The sequence below is a fragment of the Passer montanus genome, unplaced genomic scaffold, assembly GCF_014805655.1.
Source record: "Passer montanus isolate IOZ18808 unplaced genomic scaffold, ASM1480565v1 scaffold35, whole genome shotgun sequence".
NCBI lineage: Eukaryota > Metazoa > Chordata > Aves > Passeriformes > Passeridae > Passer > Passer montanus.
Window position 1 is genome coordinate 3433376 of NW_024368263.1, and position 12405 is coordinate 3445780.

The 12405-nt window shown below is 44.5% G+C and overlaps 1 protein-coding gene across 22 annotated transcripts in view; it reads left to right on the forward strand.

Annotated features, from left to right (window-relative positions):
* Positions 1–12405, forward strand: part of CACNA1G (calcium voltage-gated channel subunit alpha1 G) — a 146463-nt gene that overhangs the window by 114836 nt on the left and 19222 nt on the right. For 21 of the 22 annotated variants that reach the window (XR_005628241.1, XR_005628240.1, XR_005628242.1 and 18 more), the window contains 7 exons: positions 5118–5269; positions 7708–7817; positions 8864–8997; positions 10174–10244; positions 10525–10603; positions 10682–10803; positions 11152–11496. Coding sequence is in view for 19 of the 22 variants with exons in the window: in XM_039716014.1 (XP_039571948.1) it covers positions 5118–5269; positions 7708–7817; positions 8864–8997; positions 10174–10244; positions 10525–10603; positions 10682–10803; positions 11152–11496 (1013 nt within the window). In the remaining 3 variants the exon portion in view is untranslated. The remainder of the gene's footprint in view (positions 1–5117; positions 5270–7707; positions 7818–8863; positions 8998–10173; positions 10245–10524; positions 10604–10681; positions 10804–11151; positions 11497–12405) is intronic. The other variant, XM_039716017.1, reaches the window with a different exon arrangement.

Below are 12405 nucleotides of genomic sequence, written 5' to 3' on the forward strand. Positions count from 1 at the left end.
TAAAAGAAATAAAGATACTATCTCAAAGCCTTTCCAGGGGCTGGTGGAGATGGACCAGCTGGACTCAACACTAATGGGGTCTGAGCTGTCCTTTTTGACCCACAGCTTGCTCACACTTCCCTTTCCCAGCCCCCTTCTCAGGATGATGCTCAGGGCTGCAAATCCATCCCTTGCTCTTTTTATTTTTAGGAGAAGCTTTGATCTGGAAAGCATTTTGTTTAATTCATAACTTAAGAATATTAGCCTGAATATTTAAAGAGGCACCAACATAGAAACAAATATAGCTGTAATTTTCGACAAAAATAATACACTACAAAAATTGTGCCATTAAAACTCTCACCTGTACACAGACTGCCACTGCTGGCAGCGTGTGAAAGATGGGTGCAGGGCTCCATCCATCTTGCTTAGATTGCAGGGAGCTTTGATTAAATAAAAATTGGCTTTCGCTGCAGAGATAACTCAAGGACACAGAGGTTCTACCTTGTATTTCTAAGGCCTTGTTGGAAGTTATCACAACATGCTTTAATAAATCCTGAATCTCCTTCCCACTGCCATTCCTGATATTTATATTTCTTTGCTGTCTTTCTTGCTCCTCTTGCTGGGCCTCTTGACCTCTCCTGTGAAATGGGGGCAGCGTGAGGGAGGGGCTCTCACTGGGTTTGGTGATCTGGTTATTTTTTCTTCTTTTTGCTTGATTGCGACTCCTCTCCTGGTCCTACAGAGTTGCATCAAGGCTGTCTTATTTTATGTTATTTTTAAGACACTGAACTCATTCCAAACCCCTTCATTATCCCTTGCAGGCTCAGAAAGTCTCTTAGCGTTTGCCTTTAAGATGTGTATAATTGTCAGGTCTGTGCTGTGTGTTTCCTTTTGCTGTCTTTTCTTTGGATCCAGTGGTAGTGAATGTGCCACGCTGCTCTGCAGGCACCAACATGAGGAAATAGAAGGGTTTTGTTTCTGAACCTGACTGCTGGGAATTTAGGGAATCAGTCCCTGGGTGCAGTAGATGAACTTCCTGTGGTTCGGTGAGGAGTCTGGAGCTGTGACCCAAAGCTTGCCCACATCTCAGCAATTTCAGAGGGCATCTTTTCTCTTTCTGTGAACAAGATGACATTGTGTGTGTGCGTGTGTGCTGCTGCCTGGTGCTCAGTGAAATATTTTATAATTTTATTTTTTCCTTTATTTTTTCTCCAAGTCTACATTCTATCACAACTGGAATCTTCACAGTGGAAATAATTTATCATTTTCCATTTCACTTTTTTTTTTAATAAATCCATTCAGTACAATAAAAGCCAAGTAAAACTCCGTGTTTAAATAAAACAAGTTCCTTCAGTGCAAACTACTTTTTAACCTAATTCTTGATACATTTTGTAAATCCAGCTGCGTCATGGGCTCTATTGTTCACTGGTTTGCCACTGTCCTCCAGATACTCAAACCTGCAAAGGAGTTAATTTACTTATTATAGGAGAAGGAAGAAGCTGGAGGAGACAGTAATGGAATTGTCCCACTCTTGTGAATTCCAATTTCCCGTGCCCACGCACCTCCAGCTCGAAGTCACCTCGGGGAAAGTGGCAATTTCTCTCTTGACAGGGCTATATTAGGAGGCAGATGCTCCTCGAAGATATTTTGGCGCTGCATGCTCAGCTTGATTCCCCCCAAAAAAATGCAGTTAATGGGAAGAAAGTGGCCCCAGTCCCACTCCCTGCTGTGCTGGCAGAGCCCTGGGAGATTCTGGGAGTGGCACTGCCCAGCAAAAACAGGGGTGCCCCAGTGCTGCTCTGCTGGGCACTGGTGGTGTTTCACAGGTGGCATCACACCACCGTCAGACAAATGCAGTACGGGTTTAGTGCCCCAAATGCAGTCTGGGATCACTGAACCCCAAGGGCACCTGGCCTGGGAAAAGTTAGGCAGGGATTAGGAACGGGAAATGTTTATGCTGCAGCAGAGATGGTCATTTCCTTTCCAACCAAACAGGAGAGAACGGTGGTGAGTTCCCAGGCCACGTCAAGGGGATCAATTATAATCCTACAGCTTATTATAATCAATTATAATCCTACAGATCAATTATAATCCTACAGCTTGATGCCAAGAGTTGAGTACTGAAGCTTGGGATACAACCTAAGCTGAGAGCCCATAGAAATGATGAGCTAAAGCCAAGTGCACCCCAGTCCAGGCCCTGCTTCCCTTGCAGCACAGTTGGTACCCCTGGACCACCATCACCCCCAGGATGAAGGGGCAGGTGGGACTTGCTGAGACCACCTCCCAGCTGCCTGCAACATCCCCTTCCTACCTGGGCTAGGAGGAGATCTCTCAGGATCCACTGTCTGAGCCAAGTTTATCCTGTGTGATGATCTCCAGATTTGACCCACTTCTCCCTCTGCCTTGGCCCCCAGCCCTGGTGAAGCAGCTTGATTTACACCTTGTTTATCAGCCTGATGTCTCGTAGTGGGCTTTTGCTGTATTTCCTCATCTCTTCTCATTTTGCCAATTCCTCTTTGTTGGTTTGCTCTCTGCCTTCCTTTAAAGCCACATGTGCCTGGAAGCCACATTAACCTTTCCAGTAATAACCAAGACTAACCCAGAGCTCTTGTTGTTCTTGACACAGTGTATTGTAACGGTACAGTAATGTGGTGTTGTGTTAGTTGTGAAGTTCACCACCCGGAGTTTAACAGATGTCTGTATTTCCCAAGATGTTGGTATTGTTAAGCTCTTTCTTGCAATAATTACAAATGGCACTGTGTCATAGGAGGCAGGGGCTTTGAGCAGGGGGAATTATATCAGATCTATCTCCAAATTCTATGCAGAACTCTGCGGGGTCAAGCTAAAGAAATGGTATTTTCACAATGGTAAAAATTGGTTTATGTGTTCAGAAAGTTCCCTGCCTACCTAGACACAGTGGGGATTTATCCCTAGCCCTCAGGCAGCATGTTAGCCTGAGTGTGGGAGCATCCATATGGCACCAAGATGCATGGCTGCCGTGGGGACACTGGGGCACTGAGTGGTGACATGATTTGTAAGCATGGGTTGCCAAATCCCCTCTTAACAAAGTTAATGGAGAAGGATGGAGCATTTATCACTGGGAATTTTCAAAGGCTCCAAGGGCATCTGTGAGACCAGCACCCCGAGAGGGTTGGCTGTGGAGACCTGGGTGCTGGGCAAGGTGAACAGGAGATATGGGAGAGGGGGTGCAAAGGGGAAAAGCCTTTGCAGATATCTGAACAATTAGCAACCCTGCTTATAAGGTCATGCACTGGCTAATCCAGGTGCAGGAGCCCTGCACAGGGAGCATTTACAACCTCTCTCTAAATCCTCTCTCTGTTCTAACAGCATTGGTGTTATTCTGTAGGATTTGGAATTACCTGTCAGTCAAAGCTGAGAAAAAAAATTGAATTCCAGTGTCATTATTCATAAGTAAATCCATTGCAGGAAAAGGTAGAAACGTTGACATTTTTCTTTTTGAATGTGAATTATGCATAAATGTAGAAGAAGTAAGTGATTCAATTATGATGGTGTTTCTTTCTGAGATGATAAGTTGGTTCATAAAAATAGGTCCTATTCCTAACCTAATTGTATTCAAACATTTTAGTTAATTTGCTACTCATAATTTAGCATAATGTGATCGAGATATCTTGACTTTATGGAGATTTATGCAGATTCTGAGATATCTGACAAAGTCTTATGAGTGAGTCAGCAACTACTAGTCTGCTTTTTTTTCATAAGCACTCAATAAATTCAGCATGAAAATTAATTTCATAGACCTTTTCATCAATACTGTGCTTTAGCACTCAGGTGCAGATCACCTAAAGCCTACTGCAGATCAGAAAGTGAGTATTAATACTGCCTTTCATTTGATGACACTGAAACAGAATTTTTGGCCTTCCAAACCCCTACAGAATAAAACTGCTGAGTGGTTTTTTCCCTTTAGTCCCTGGACTGGTAGGGAAAGGTCTGTCTCGATAGAAAAAAACAAAACTGATTTTTCAGGATCCTGCTATGAAGCAGGGAGCACCTGAAACCATTAAATCTATGGATTTGATTGCAAAATGTCATTGGCTATTGACAAAGTGAGCTCTATTTCCAGGCAAAATAAAATCTAAAATTAGTTTTCCCCTAGGGCAACCCAAACCTGTGCTTCCTGGCATCATTCTTGCCCAACTTTTTTTCTTGGACTACCAAACTTTGCATTTGCTCTGGAGCACTAAATATCAACCGTGCAATTCTTACAGCTCAATAATTTTCATTACTAGTTGATCATCTAATTATGAAGGTAATATTACACTCTGACATTTTCAAGACAGCCCTTTCCACATCAATCTGCATTATAATGCCTCCTTGAAAATTGTACTGAATTATATACTCAGCCTTGGCATCTCCTCATTAGATATTAGGTGAGTAAATGAGTTTATCTCTAGGAACATTTGGGGTCTAAAGTCATCCCTGAGGCAGCCAAACATGGGACACAGTTGGACAGTGAAATCTGCATTTTGATAATCTTGTCTAAATGGATGATCACTATTTTCTGATCACTAAGGCTCATTGATCAGTTTTCCTTGGTATTTTTATGGACCATTTTTCTGACATCCAAGGGGTTGAATTCTGTTGTCTCTACAGTTTATTGCAAAGAACATAACATGTCTGCACTCTTTCTCTTTCAAAGACCACCACATATTCAATGGCCTGTGTTTTTAGGCAATTGTTAGTAAAATCTGTCCTCAGCACTTAACTGTTAATTGGATTTTCTGATGCTCTGGGGACTTTTAAGATCAACAACAAAAAAAAAATTGTTATTTTAATTTAAATTCAACTTAAATTTCCCTACAGAGAAAAATTATTGTTAGCAGCACACTAGTCCCAGCTCACCTCATCCCTGATGCCACAAGGCTGAGTATAGAGCATGTCCCACTGAAAATATTTAATGGCTATAAGATGATGGGAGCCCTGCTATGTATTAAAAATGATAACATGCCAGCAAGGAAAAAAGGAAATAAAAAAGACAGTATGTTGCTGTGATTGGTCTAGAATTTATCCTCTCTGGAGCTGGAGAGTGAGGGTGCATTGATTTGAGAAAGACGCAAAGAAATCCCTTGATTTGCCTCTCACTCTCCTCCCCGCTGCAGAAGCTCAGTGCAAGCCCTACTACTCGGATTACTCCCGCTTCCGCCTCCTGATCCACCAGATGTGCACCAGCCACTACCTGGACCTGTTCATCACCGGCGTCATCGGCCTCAACGTCATCACCATGGCCATGGAGCACTACCAGCAGCCAAAGGTACTGGGACAGTGTGGGGACAGTGGGGGACACGCAGAGCTGTGCTGGGATGTGCTCTGGGGCAGGGCTAAGGCGGGTTTGCTGTCGGATGTCCACCTCTGGGAGTGGAGTGTAGCCATCCCACAGCTGGCCCCCAGCTCAGTCCAGGGCTTTTGGTGCAAGGATGCCATTGCACATCTCTCCCTTCTAGTTAAGTGCAAGCTGACTGCTTTGAAAATGAGACTGGGAGTGAGTTTGTTTGCTTTGCTAGGTTTGATCATCATTAATATCTTCCATTTTACTCATGTTTCATACCCACCCCCCTTAAAAAAAAAAAAAGAGAGAAAAAGGGAAAAGAATAGAAGAATTTGGGAAATTGAGGTTTTTTTGCAAAGTAATACCCACCCCCCTTAAAAAAAAAAAAAAAAAAAAAAGAGAGAGAAAAAGGGAAAAGAGTAGAAGAATTTGGGAAATTGAGGTTTTTTTGCAAAGTTTCTTCTAAATCCTCAGTGTCCCACAGAACCTAGTTTTCGCAGGAATTGGATTCCACGCTGGTCTTCAAAATGCATTTTAATATGTTAGTGTGCTTAATTCCTGGGTCTTTGTCATACTGTGAAAATAAAAACAGCCTGTCCTGAGATGTCAAGTCTTTTGTGCATAAGAATGAAATGGAAATAGCTGCCTTTGCCACATAACTTGTACTTACTTTTATTAGCGACTTTCAGAATGAATAAATATAACACACAATAGGAGGAAATATTCTTTAAAATTAGACAGGATGTGAATGCTTAATATAAAAAAAACCACCCAAACAACTAAAATATGCAAATGACAGGAGCAGGGGGAAATGTTCTCCAGTCTATCATAAGCCAAAAGTTAATGGGAGCAAGCCCAATTTATTTTTTCTGTCCAGGTCACCTTTAAATACTCTGAAAGGCTCATGGCTTGGTTCAGTCATTAGATGATGAAAAAGGTTGTTGGCGAAGGAGCCTGGGCTGGAGTCATTCTAGAGCACGTGTCTTACTGGCAGTCACTTTGCAACTACATTTTCTCTTGTATTATAGAAATGTTGGGCAGGCTTTTGTTTCTTTTTTTCTTTAGAAAAATAACACTTTGTCTCTAAGCCTCTGGTATGCAGCATCTGGCTAGTAAGTCCAAGCTTGGGTTGTGCTGGGATGACAGCGTGGTCAGAGTCATACACGTGCTAGAGTCCTGCTGAATTGGGGCATGGATATCCCTCTGGTCTGGGTGATGGATGGCTGGGATCCTGAAGATATTTGAAGGCCAAATGTACCAAAGAGATTTATATGCAAACTAGTGATTTCTTGGTGCTGAAAGGGGTTGATTTTTGGATATAGCAGGATGCCCTGGGGATGAGACCCCAGATGGAGATGCTGCAGCTCCTGGAGAGGAGGGAATGCTGCAGTGTGCAGAGAGGTGGTTTGAGTAAAGAGCTGCTGAGCAAAATCTGCTTCTGCCAGCTAAATGTGCTCATTTGCTGCAGAGCCCAAGTGCCCTGCAGTATGGCAGGGAGGCTTGCTCAGAGCCACAGCTTCCTTTGGCATCTGGGCTTGTGCTTCTTGGTCAGATCAGGTGATTTTTGTCCATGGATGCTTGAAGCTAAACTGTAGCACAAAGGCAGAGTACATGACTTAAACTCCTTCTGCTGTGATTTCTCCCACTCAGGGATTGGTAAATGTTAGGTTTGGTCTGTGGGCACATGTCCCCTGTTCCCTAACACTGCCCTGGACATTGTTATTACCATCCTGTTTGCCAGCAGGGAGAAATTCAATGCACATTACTTAAGAGGCCATGAAGGCTGTCGCTGCCACAGTCTTCCTTCATGAGTGAGGCTTTTGGAGATGAAATCACTTCTGATGTAGCTTAATGCCTGACTGTGCAGGAGTTGTCCCAGCCAGGATGCACTTGGATTAAAGAGCAGACTGACTTCTGCAGAGGGAAGGGGGGCAGAGGAAAATGCAAGGCACTTGCTTCCCCTGGCATGTCATCCCTCTGTTGTGCTCCTTGCCAAAAGCTCAAGGTGAGGCGTAATGGCAGGCTGTCACCAAGGAGCCATTTGGCCAGCACTTGCACAAATGGACAAGTGGGATGAAATTCAGCTCTCTGACAAAAGCACAAGAGGTCTTGTGCTGCTGAGGCCAGCAAATGCAGCTGCTCTTTCTGCACACCCCAGCAATCCCAGCTGGGGCTGTGCTGCTGCTGGGGGGTGAGTTGTGCCTTGGGCCTGTGTCAGCCCCTCCTGGGATTTTATCACCAGGCAGCAAGTGCACTCTGTGAATCCCTGGGGCTTTTCCCTGGGACATTTTTCATCAGAGGGAGCCCGTGTTTGAAGACTTTTAACTGTAATGGGTAAGTGGTGCTGCGAGAGTCAGGTTTGGAGGCAGCAAAGCACCTCTGCAGAACCAACATCTAACCCCAGTTCTGTGTCCACATCCCAGGTTCTTGATGAAGCCCTGAAGATTTGCAATTACATCTTCACTGTTATCTTTGTCATGGAATCTGTTTTCAAGCTCATTGCCTTCGGGTTTCGCCGCTTCTTCCAGGACAGGTAAAAAAAGATCTGTTGTGATCATGAGGTCAGCAGCAGGCTCTGTGGAGAACTGCCCACATTCCATGTCCTGAATTCCCATGCTCTGGCCCATACTGTGAGTCTGGTATGTATGAAGGCTTTTTGGAGTGACTGGTTGAAGGCTGGGCAGGTGGAGACGTGGGATGTAAGCTGGAGGATGGATTGTGCAGGCCAAGGAGTGGCATTGCACCATTTTGGCCCTTGGGAGCAGATGAAGCAGGGACAGATCTCTACCAAGCAGCCAGTTCTCTTCTCACGCCAGTTGCATGTCCATATAAACAAGTGAACCTGCTGAAGTGACAAAATTTACATCAAGAGAAAGAATCTATCCCTAAGTAAACACGAAAGCAAGAAAGGACCTCTCTTTAATGCAGATGAGGAGCAATGGATGACATTGTGTCTTTATCTAGATTTTCACTCTCTTACATCACAAACCCACATTTTATGCCCTTGGTAGATCTTTCTCCCATTTTTGCCTTCTTCAATGTTAATACCAAAACCAGGGCACTAAGCAGGACCACATGAGCCCTTCAGCATCCAGTGGATAGTTCTATCCCTGTCCCCACATTTTTTGTGTCTGTGCTGGAATTACCACTTTCTCCAGCCTGGCACAAATCCTTGGGGCCTTTCTTTCACCAACACAACTATTTCATAAGGACTGGACATGGGGTCCTGTTCTCTCTGGGGCAGATCTCAGGTTGAGGTCCACAAGTGTCATGTCTAGAAGTGGCTAGACAGACAGCACAGTGTCTCTCCTGAGGTTTGGAGTCTCTGTGTAGAAAACTTCCCAGCTTTTGTTCCTCTTTCCCCTCAGTCAAGGATATCTTTGGAATTGGCTGGTTTTCTAATGAGATGCATTAGTTATAATGATTTCATAACATCACTGCTTTTGTATAATACCCTCAGAAAAATACTGCAGATTCAAGTTCTCAAACCATTGAAATGACTGGAATTCATGTGAAACAAGCTGCCTCCCATTGCCAGTTTCTTAGTAGACGTTAAACTTCACTTTTTGTTGTCTCCAGATGGAACCAATTAGATCTGGCAATTGTGCTGCTGTCTATCATGGGCATCACTTTGGAAGAGATCGAGGTCAATGCTTCACTACCAATTAACCCCACGATAATCCGGATCATGAGGGTTCTCAGGATCGCCCGAGGTGAGAGGGATAAAGCAGAATTGAGTCATGTTTGAGGTACATGGTTGGAACCAGGAGAGAGTTAAGCATTGAGAAACAGTCCTGGGGCACATCCCCACCATGATGTGCATAGTTCTGGCATCAATAGGCTGTAAACAAATGAAAGAACAATGGGAAAATACTTGCAAGGAGCCAAAAAGCTGAGCCAACTGACCATGTGTTTCTGCCTTAAGAGATCTTGAAGGCTGAGAGCTTAGAAATTAAGAAGTAGCTGTGACAGTAACTCCCAGAGATGTACCTGGGAAAATTGCTCCAGTCAAATCAAAGTCATCTCTAACAGGGATTAGAGAACACAAGCTTGAGTACATTTGCTTTAAAAGATGAGCATCTAATAAATTTAAATTCCCATGAGGCTTTACATCACACCACTTGGTGACAAAGCATGCCTTGTCATGCTGTATCCATCTGTCCCCTCAGACACATTCCCAAGTCGGGGAGCCAACTTCTTCAGGGATTGAAGAAGTTGATTTTTCAAAACAGGGAGGTGTCAGGACCAAATGTTGAAGATGCAAAATGTGAGTGCTCAGGCCCTTAATGAAGTACTTCCAGGCCCTCCTGAAGGGTATTGTGCTCTGAGGAACAATTGTTTTGATTACAGCCCTCATCTAAGCAGAGAAGGAGCTGGAGGAGAAATTAAATGCTGCTGTGTCTCAAGAGGGGGGAAAAGTGGGTTTTCTGTGCATTGGATCCCTTTCAGAATTAAAAATACATGCAGCTACCAGTTGGAAATGCAACCCTCTGTAAGAGATGTGTAAATCATTCCTTAGTGAATCATGTATGAAAGTGGGTAGCCTATGGAAGTGGGAAAGTAGCCCCAGGGCTGGGAAAGGAACTGCTCATGATAATCGGAGGAAGGAGATGAGTCCAACACAGATAAAGTGGGGAAGGAAGAGCCAGGCAGAGTGATAACGCTTTCTCCAAGTCTCAGAGTAGGTGATGCTGCTATTCATGGGGTTTTGATAGTATCCAGGCAACAAGGAGTGATGTAAAAAGGCCAAGGACTGTAGCAGCTAATGGAGAACACTTGACAAAATTTCACGTTTCTCTTCCTATAATCTGTGGCTCCTGGGAGAGGGACTGAGTTTGTGCCTCTCTGCTAATGCTGCTGTTACCATACTGCAAATGTGTTTTCCACAGTGCTGAAGCTGCTGAAGATGGCTGTGGGGATGAGGGCTCTCCTAGACACCGTGATGCAAGCACTACCACAGGTAACCCACTGCCATATCACACCAGAGCTCCTCTGGCCCACAGCTCATCTCCTGTTGTAGAGGAATGCTAATAATTTTATCTTTGCTGTCATTAGAGAATCACATTTCCCTCCCGAAGCACTGAGATACAGTCCTCACATTGAGGTCATTTTTGCCCTGAAGCAATTTAAGTTTTGGATTAAAGAATACAGCAAGAAACAGGTCTGGAACAAAAAAAAAATCAATGAATGTTCTTTTTTTTTTGTGTGTTTTTCCCCCCCATTTCTTTTTCTCTTTTCAGGTGGGGAATCTGGGCCTTCTCTTCATGTTGTTGTTTTTCATATTTGCAGCTCTTGGAGTGGAGCTGTTTGGAGACCTCGGTGAGTCTTCCTGTGCCAGTGGGAGGGGTGGGAATGGTGTTGGAGTGGGGGGTCTCACAGCTGTGCTTGGTCTTACAGAGTGTGATGACACACACCCCTGCGAGGGGCTGGGACGGCACGCCACATTCAGGAACTTTGGGATGGCCTTCCTGACCCTCTTCCGAGTATCCACAGGAGACAACTGGAACGGGATAATGAAGGTAAGTCTTAAGGTTTTGTCAGCAAGTGTATTGCTGTCCTAGACATGAAATTTGCCAAATCTTCTCAGTTTTCTTCATGAAAGGAGAACCCATTGCAGACTGTGGTTTATGCTACAATCTCTTCACATCTCTTAATGTCATCATTTAGTTGATAAGTTGGTATTAGGTGATAGGTTCTTAATGAACAGAGAACCCATTGCAGACTGTGGTTTATGCTACAATCTCTTCACATCTCTTAGTGTCATGGTTTAGTTGGTAAGTTGGTGTTGGTCCATAGGCTGGACTTGATGACCTCCAAGGTCTTTTCCAGCCCGGTTGATCCTGTGATCATTGCCCTGCTGTTTCCAGGACACGCTGCGTGACTGTGACCAGGAGTCCACCTGCTACAACACCGTCATCTCCCCCATCTACTTCGTCTCCTTCGTGCTGACAGCCCAGTTTGTCCTGGTGAACGTGGTGATCGCCGTGCTCATGAAGCACTTGGAGGAGAGCAACAAGGAGGCAAAGGAGGAGGCAGAGCTCGAAGCAGAACTGGAGATGGAGATGAAGACCATCAGCCCTGGCCAGCACAGCCCCTCGGACATCTTTGCCTGGACAGGAACCACCAGTGGAGAGAGACCCGAGAGCCCCCACGGGTTTACCAATCCCATGCAAATCAAGGTGGATTCTCAGCTCTCTCTAGCTTATCATATGGTGAGAATCTCTGCTGGAGGGTGAGGAGGGCTTGACCTGCATTTTTGTTGGTGAACACTTGCACGAGTTGGTAGTGAAAGAGGTGTGCACCAGATGTCCTGGGCTTGTATTCCTGCTGTCTGCTGCTGACTCTTGTGTGGTTTGGGAGCCCATGCTGCAGGGAAGAGACCCCAGGCAGGTCTCCAGCCCACCTTGATGCATCTCTTCGGAGGGAGAGAGTTTTGCAATTTACTCTGGATGCCAGCTCAAGCTGCAGAGTTCAGAGATAGCTCCAAATTTACTCTAATTCAGTGTTTTGACTGGTCCTTTGTGATAGCAAAATCATGAGTGTAATGTGTTTGCTTTTCTAATACAGACCATGAACACCAACATAAAAGAGGAATAAAACTTGGCTAATCTTTGCTTCAGTATTAAATTTGTTTTATGTAACCTCAATTTAAAATCCATCCCCACAGTGAGGCTTGTAAGAAAAGATTCTTTTAGCAATAGAATAATCCAGAGGAGACTCAAACCTGAGCTCAGCAGAGCTGGTGGCAGAACTCCCACTAGCAGAAGCATGGGTGTAATGTGGGAGCTGCTACGAGCTGTACCAGGTCTCCCCAAAGCACAGTTTTTGGATGAAGACTCAGCTTGAGGAATGAGAGGTGAGATCAAGCCCCAGACAAGTTATCTGGGAGGTCACTGAGCCGAAATTACTCAGAAAATACAGTCCAGCCTTTTTTTTAGTCTTGGCTGATTGCAAATTGGGTTAAACTCTATGCAGACCTCATTAACTGTTATTACATCATGATTTCACAACAGCATCTCTTGGCTGCAGCCTGGGGTAGACTAATGCATATTCTAATGCATGAAAAACTCATTTATGATTTTTAGTCCAAGGGTGAAAGAGAGTAAATCCCCACTTAATCT